This window comes from Pelodiscus sinensis, chromosome 2 (genome assembly GCF_052426305.1).
Source record: "Pelodiscus sinensis isolate ZL-2025 chromosome 2, ASM5242630v1, whole genome shotgun sequence".
Lineage (NCBI taxonomy): Eukaryota > Metazoa > Chordata > Testudines > Trionychidae > Pelodiscus > Pelodiscus sinensis.
Genome location: NC_143053.1, coordinates 149634060 through 149641868, shown reverse-complemented (window position 1 = coordinate 149641868; position 7809 = coordinate 149634060). Strand labels below are relative to the sequence as shown.

Genomic DNA, 7809 nt, shown 5'->3' with positions numbered 1-7809 from the left:
CCATTTTTAAATCCCCCTTAGTTCGAATGAACTGCTTGTGGCTACACATGGAAGTTTAAAGTTAATCCGAACTAAGTCCTTAGTTCGGATTAATGGTTACACCTCATTCCACGAGGAGTAACAGTTAATCCGAACTAAGGTCTTAGTTCGGATTAACTTTAAACTGCCACGTGTAGCCACGGGCAATTCGTTCAAACTAAGGGGGATTTAAAATTGCGACCGGACGGGAACATGAAAATAAAGCCCGGGATATTTAAATCCCGGGCTTCATTTGGAAGTTCAAATGCCTACATTAGCCTCCCTAGTTCGAACTAGGGGGCTAGTGTAGACATACCCTAAGGGCGTGTCTACACAGCAGGACTTAACTTGAAATAAGCTATGCAAATTGAGCTATGTCAATTGTGTAGCTTATTTTTAAATAGCTTATTTCAAAATAGGGAGCATCTACACAGCACTGATTTCAAAATAGAGCACTCTTGCTTCAACTTCCCTTACTCCTCATACAATGAGAGTTACAGGAGTTGGAGTAAGAAGTCCTCCAGCTTGACAGTATTTTGACACCATTTTGAAATAACTGCCTGCTGTGCAGATGAGGACTATGTTATTTTGGAATGGTGCTAATAATTTTGAAATAGTGTTACAGTGTAGACGTACACTATGAATCCCCAAACCCAGCTACAGCCTTTTTAGCAAAGTGCACTAAAATCTACTATGCAAATGCACATATGTATTTAATACGAACACTGTGATTGCCCATGATGACCAATTGTGTGACAATTCAATCAGCCTTTATGACTAGGAAAACAGCATGGCTGATTTCTAATGCCTCAATATAGCAACTTTTATACACTGGCGGGGGAGGTAATCATCCAGCACAAGCCCATATGTACAGAGTCTGGGTATAAGGAGCAAAGGTTAGTTTCCCAGCACTTCTCTTAGATGATAGCAGATTCTAAGCCAAAAGGATATCTGCTTTTCACAATTTCAAACAATGTGTGAATGACTGACCTGTTGTTGGTGACAATGCCAACAGCCGCTGTCCTGGCTTTAGTCCAGTCACAAAGACGTTTGGCAGTTCATCCAATACTACTGAGCCAATCATTTTCATTTGGAAGACGCCCTAGGTGAGAAATTAGCTTCATTCGTTACATTTTTCCAAGCAATTTTTCATTTAGCATCAATTTGCTGCATTTTGAGTTCAGTTCCCCCATTTATTTTTATTCTGCAGAGTAGTGGGGAGATTCTAGAGTGGAGCCATTTATAGTCATTGCCACCTATGGTATAAGTTTAGAGAGTCTGCTAATGGAGGCACTTTGTTGCTGAATGCGCAAGTGCTGAATCATTGAACATAAAAAGGGTGAGATTTTAAAAACGGAAAGAGATGGGAATATTTCCTTCTTTCTGCCTTTATTTACTCCTTTGTAACCCAAATGAAGTCAGCAAGATTTCACTGGGATAAAATTTGGCTCAAAACATCACATTTTGTTCTGTTAGGCCAATGAAATTCTAATGGACTTCAACAGAAATATCTCCCATATAACTGAAAGTTGAATTCAGCCAAAAGAAGAAATTCTGTCTACATTTAATCCCATAAAATGAACAGGTGTAAAAATATGAAGACTTTGGCCTTTTATGCCTTTTTATTCCATCCTTGAGTTTGCAGTCTCAGGATTATCCAGATGGTTCATCAAGACTAAAAAATCGTCACTCACTCTAATTTACAATATGATCAGCACCTATATGAACCAAGCTGTGGCACAGAATGCCAATCCTGTCATATTAAGTAGATAAAGAAATACAGAAATCACCTTAATACTCAATCTAACACAAATAATTCAGAAAGCTACCATGTCTCTTTTTATTATTATTTTTCAACATATTTTTCATCGTATGAAGATAACAATATCAGAACAGAAGGAACGGCCATGCTGGGTTAAACCAATGGTCCATTCGTACCCTGTTTTCCGACTGTAGCTGGTGCTGGTGCTTCAGAAGGAATGAACAGAACAGAGTAATTATCAGGTGATCTACCCCCTGTCTTCCATTCCCAGCCTCTAGCAGTCAGAAGTTTAGAGACACCCAGAGCATAAGGATTGTGTCCCTGACCCTCTTGGTTAATAGCCATTGATGGCTCTGTCCTCCATGAATGTAGCTTATTCTTTTTAATACTTTTGGCCTCACAATTTCCCCTGTCAGTGTATCTAATTCCAATGGAGCAAATCTTGTGCCCGTGCCCCTCCCCGCTTCCAGGAAAACAGAAAGGCCGTGGAACGATAGGATGAGGAAACTGAAAAGTGGAGATGTGTAGCTTTCAGATAATCCTGCAAAGCTGCACTCATCTATCCTAGCATGCAGGGATTGGGAGAAGACAAGCCATGGCTCAGGGCCACAGCTGGATCCCCATCCCCATGTATAGTTTGAGCCAAACAAACACACATATAGTGGGGGCACAACAGCCACTCCGTAGCCTCATAAAGCGGATTCTATTTCCAGCAACAAGAACCCCTGAAAAATTCCCATGCACAAAGTCCACTTTCTTAGACAGAGCAGAGACCAAGATTGTCATAATATATTTATCATGTTTATTAGTCCATCATTTAATCTCTTCATGCACCTGCATGATAATGATATTGGACATTTAACAAGTCTTCTCTACATCACTCTCAGTTCTCTCACTCATTCTTTTATTTTTATAACATAGTTGCTAGGATTACGATTTTATGCTATGTTATAGCTGTCATGAAAATTACCAAGGATGTTAATATAAAAGATGATTCCAGTTCCATAACAAATAGATTTTCTAAGCTGCAAATAAAAAACATATCAACATAGTAAATGTATGAGTATCACTGGATGTTTGAGTTGTATCCATCATAAAGACACAAATTAAAGATGCCATGTCAGACTCTTAGCCAAACCAATTTCCAAATTTTCCATTGGTTTCAAGAGTAAGCACATCAGGCCCCTGGAGAGGGAGGAGAATTCACTGGAAAAAGAAACATAAAAAATGTAATGACTGAAATCCCTAAAATGTTATCTGCCATATAAAGGTATAGGTGCCTGTAAGGTATGTCTACAGTGCAATTTAAAAATGGCATCTGGCCCATGCCAGCTGGGTTTTAATTTCAATGTAGACATATTCTAACTGGGTGAAGTTAATTCCATGGCTGTAATTTGCCTCCTCAATGCTCACAATTGAGGAAAATAATGTTAAATTCTCCATTCCACTCACATCTTTTTTCTGTTATTTCCCCCTTTTTATCAGCTAGAGGCAGAACAAAGTCATGCAGAGTCCTACTCCAAACCCAACTTCCCCTCCCCATTCCTTCCCTTAAAGAACTGCTTAGAATAGCAGAGAAACTTCAGCACACCTAAGGGCTTAATAGAAAACAGTCATAAAACAAAAATACCTGTTGATGTTCAATCTGTCAAGGGAAATGGAGAGCCCACCCCAAAGTGGAGGCTTTTCTTTGCTTGTGTGTGTAGAAGATTCAGTATATGCTGCAGTAGAAGGGAGCTAATGAAGTTACAGAGTGTGGTTATCCATAGAGATCAGTCAACAGGACCTATTGCTAGGGTACGTCTAGACTACAGGCTTTTGTCGACAGAGGTTTTGTCGACAGATACTGTAGACAAAGCCTCTGTCGAAAAAGAGCATCTAGACTGCATTACGTGGATCGAAAAAGTGATCCGCTTTGTTGACAGAGCATCCAGACTGGCGGACACTCTGTCGACAAAAGAAGGCACACGGAAGTGCTTCTGGCAGGTCACAGGGGCAACCTTAAAGTCCAGGAGCTGCTGCATGCTCTTTGCAGAGATACATGCTTAAAAGGATCCTCCTGGACAGCCGTTGCTCTGCTCCTGCATCTGGCTTGCCTACCTCCTAGAGCTGTGGTTCTCAACTGGTGGGCCATAGTGACTTTTTCGGTGGTCCACAGGAACATTGTCCAAAGTCACATGGCATGAGCAGGCACCACCTTTAGGCTGTTTTATGCTGTGTTCACAAGCACACGGCGCGTCATCCATAGCGTCACCTAGGACGCAACCGTGTTGTGTTGCCAGTAACTTCCGTCTGAGGCTCTGAGCGTCAATGTAGCTGCCGCCATCGTGCTGAGCGGTTGCTGTGTCATTTGTCCTGTGCTACATGTGCTGGAGGTGGTCCACGAAAATTTTTTGATTGGCCTGGCAGTCTGGGGACTGAAACGAGTTGAGAACCACTGTCCGAGAGGGAAAGCAAAGCTGCTGCAATTTTTGGCTCTGGTTGCCCTGCTTCCTCGGACACCACAGCAGTTTATTTTCAGGTTTGGTTTTGTGCTTTGCACTGTGTTTTTGGCCATGGAGCTTGAGCTGCCCCTGGGTAGGCAATGGCCCCACACTGTGATGATGGAAATTCTGCTGCATCTTCATGAGAGCATCATGATGTTTGTGGCAGAGCTGGATTCAGAGCCCAGCTTTGAGCCCCTCACTCAAGCTGCAGCCCTACTGCCCTTGCCCCCGAACTTATTCCTGGAGAGGCAAGTTTGGAGGCTGGACACCAGTTCTGACTGGCAGGACCGGCTTGTTATGCAGCAGCAGGACGATGACCAGTGGCTCCGAAACTTCCGGATGCAGAAGTCCACCTTCCAGGAGCTCTGTGCCTGGCTCACCCCTGCCCTGCAACACCAGGACACCCGCTTGGGGGCCGCCATCCCCCTGGAGAAGAGCGTCACTATTGCTCTGCGGAAGCTGGTCGCCCCCGACAGCTACCGCTCCATGGGACATCTGTTTGGCTTGGGGAGGTCTACTGTCGGGGCTGTCTTGATGGAGGTAAGTCACTCTCAAGGGATAGTCCCTGGGGGCAGGGGCAGGAGGATAAGGGAAATGGTCAAGACCGGGCACAGGAAATGGGGGATGGGGTGGGAGTGGTAGAAGCCTGCCTGGCCTCACCCTGTGGTGGTGCGGAGGGCATGGAGGGAATGTCTGAGGGGGGGGACTTTCAGGGTCTGGGACAGGAGGGTGGGGGAGCACCTCTCATCAGCTCACGCAACTCCTCTAATGTCCTGTTATGTGTGTTTGTATTTGTCCCTTTCTGCAGGTGGTGACAGCCATCAATTCAGAGCTGCGTCACAGGACTGTCCACCTAGGAGACCTGCATGCCATCTTGGCCAGATTTGTGGGGCTGGGTTTTCCGAACTGCGGCGGAGCACTCGATGGGACACACATCCTGATCCATGCACCACCTCATCAAGCAGCACAGTACATTAATAGAAAGGGCTACTTTTCCATGGTGCTGCAGGCCCTGGTCGACCACCGGGGACAATTCACAGACATTTGTGTCAGGTGGTCAGGCCGGGCACACGATGCCCACGTATTCCGGAACTCCTACCTGTACCGCAGGCTGGGGCATTCTTTCTGGAGACGAACTATGCAGTCAGGGACGTGCAGATGCCTAAGTGCATGGTGGCCGATGCGGCGTACCTCCTTATGCCCTGGCTCATGAAGCCCTATACTGGCCACCAGGATGCGAGCAGAGAACTGTTTAACTCCCACCTGAACTGGGTTCACTTCCAAGTGGAGTGCGCCTTTGGCCATCTGAAGGGCAGATTTAGATGCCTGCTCACTCGGCTGGACATGAGGGAACACAACATCCCCGACGTGGTTGCAGCATGCTGTGTGTGGCACAACCTGATGGAGAGGAAAGGGGAGGCCTTCCTCCCTACATGGAGGACACGGGCTGATGTGGAGGGGAGGCACTTCGAGCAGCCCTGGACAGCTGCCATCCAGCAAGCCCACCAGCTGGGCTTGCACATTCGAGTAGCCCTGAGGGAGCAATTCTCCCAAGGAGGCCGATGATTTTCCCCGGGGCCTTCCAAATGTGGGATTGCCCCATGTCCCCAGTGCCTAGCTCCCCAAAACCCCTCCCAGCCCCACATTCACACATTGTACTCATTCATTACACACTGAGAACAGAGACAGGTGTTGGTGAAAAAATGTTTACAGTTTATTTCACTGTGGGTTTTTTGAAAAACTAAAATATGCTTTTATTCAGAAAAATAAAGTTTTTGTAAAAAAAGTAAAGTGCTTCCCTCAGTGACTCTCACAGATGGGAAGGGGGAATGTCAACCTTGAAGGGGGGAAGGAGACTCAGGGCTGAGGGTACTGCCTTGATGAAGAGCCCCTGGCACTTTGGCTGCAGAGGCTTTCTTGGACACGGCTGCGCGTGCGGGCTGGGACAGTAGGGGGCTGGGTAAGAGGTAGGGCTGTACCTCGATCTGGGATGGCAGGAGCTGAGGGGGGAGCAGGCTGAGCAGGAGGAGCAGGACCAGACACAGGACCTCCCGGATCGCAGCACAAATCTCAGTGCGCTGCTGGACAAACTCATCCAGCAAGCGCCTGCACCACTCTGCCTCTGCCTCTGCCTACATCCTCCGGTTCATTGCATCCGGCGTCCCTTGCAGGACCAAGATATGCTGGCGAACCAGGTCCAAATACGTGTGCCAGTGCCAACTGGTTCCCTTCAGCTGTCTGGGTGGTGGAGCAGGTGTGCTATCCATCTCCTGGACAGCTGGTCTGGCTGTGGAGGACAAGAAGGAAAAGTTGTCAGTCATGCATGCCCACACTTTTCCTGCAAGGGCATGCCCTCCTTCTTCTCAGCAGTCAGTGCCTGTCCTAAGGTCAGAGGATGCTCATGTGTGTCTCAGTAAGGCATGGTGTGGCCTGACCAGCAGCCATGGCCTCCCTGGAGCCCAGAAGGTGTGCAGGCCACCATCCTGACCCCCTTCGCACAGACCCCATGGCCAAGCAGCACAGACAAGTGTCAGGCCACAGTTGGGGTTCCCGCAGGTTGCTGAGAGGCCTAAAGCTGTGTGGCAATCCCAGCGTCCCCAGCCTATGCCTGCACCTGGCATCACTGCCTGCCAGAAGCAGGTGGTGCCTCACAGCCATGCAGGTGCAGGGGTAGGACGGCCCTCCCTGAGGTCGGCAATGTGTGTGCCCACTTTGTCGACACAACCCTGTAGTCTAGACACACTCCTAGTGTGTCACTCCACATGGCTCAGAAGGTGTTTGGATGCTGAGCTTATTGGTTCTGTCAGACATTCTATGATCTGTGTCAGTGTGAGGATCAAGCTGCTTGTACAGATGAATGCAGGGCAAAAAGAAAGTGCAATGATAGCGAACAGCTGTTAGCAGTTTATTTTTAGTCACAGACACTAAGCTTTACCTTCAACCAGACAAGCACAGCTGTTGTAGAAAGTAGTACAACTGGTGTCTTCCGGAAAGCTATGTAATTTCTAGCAGAGCACTTCCTTTACAATAAAGATGCATTTTTGTTTCCTCTTTGTTTTCTCACCTGCTGTTTCATATTTTCCTATAAGTGGACGATAAATTATTCCTAGGTTGTGGGGCTGTCATTAGACAAACCCTGCCTCTGAAACTGCAAGCTTTGTAGTCCTAAAATCTTCTATTTTTTGTATTAAGTAATGTCATAATCACTAGCTGATACTGCTATAGGGCCTTTGGCAACACAATGAGCACTTAATGTTTCTGGCTGATTACACTCAAGCTAATAAAAAGGTCATAGAGCATATTTATGTCCCGAACCCATCATAAAAAGCACACTGGGATCTAGTTATTAATCAAGAGTCAGGTAGCGCAACCAGTTACATGAAGATCACCATTGTCATCCAAATGACTGCAAAAGGTTGTAAGTATTCATTTTTTAAATCTGCAATAAAAAAATATAAAATGTAAATATGTGCTATTGTTTGGTCTGCACCACATCTGCACCTGCCAAGGAAACCCATGAAGAGCTGCTTACACACAAAGGGC

At 46.5% G+C, this 7809-nt stretch overlaps 1 protein-coding gene across 1 annotated transcript; it reads left to right on the top strand.

Moving 5' to 3' along the window:
• Nucleotides 1-4563: 4563 nt before the first annotated feature.
• LOC149525350 (uncharacterized) lies at nt 4564-5832 on the top strand. Its single transcript, XM_089776006.1, has 3 exons — nt 4564-4806; nt 5075-5333; nt 5366-5832. The coding sequence occupies exons 1-3, from the start codon at nt 4564-4566 to the stop codon at nt 5830-5832; spliced, it is 969 nt and encodes a 322-aa protein (XP_089632132.1).
• The last annotated feature ends 1977 nt before the right edge of the window (nt 5833-7809 follow it).

Excerpts from the sequence above, each read along its gene's own strand:
- LOC149525350 (XM_089776006.1), top strand. The coding sequence starts at position 4,564 with ATGCAGCAGCAGGACGATGACCAGTGGCTCCGAAACTTCCGGATGCAG. Across the intron at positions 4,807-5,074 it reads TCGGGGCTGTCTTGATGGAG|GTGGTGACAGCCATCAATTC; the intron begins GTAAGTCACTCT and ends CCCTTTCTGCAG. Across the intron at positions 5,334-5,365 it reads TGTCAGGTGGTCAGGCCGGG|CTGTACCGCAGGCTGGGGCA; the intron begins CACACGATGCCC and ends CGGAACTCCTAC.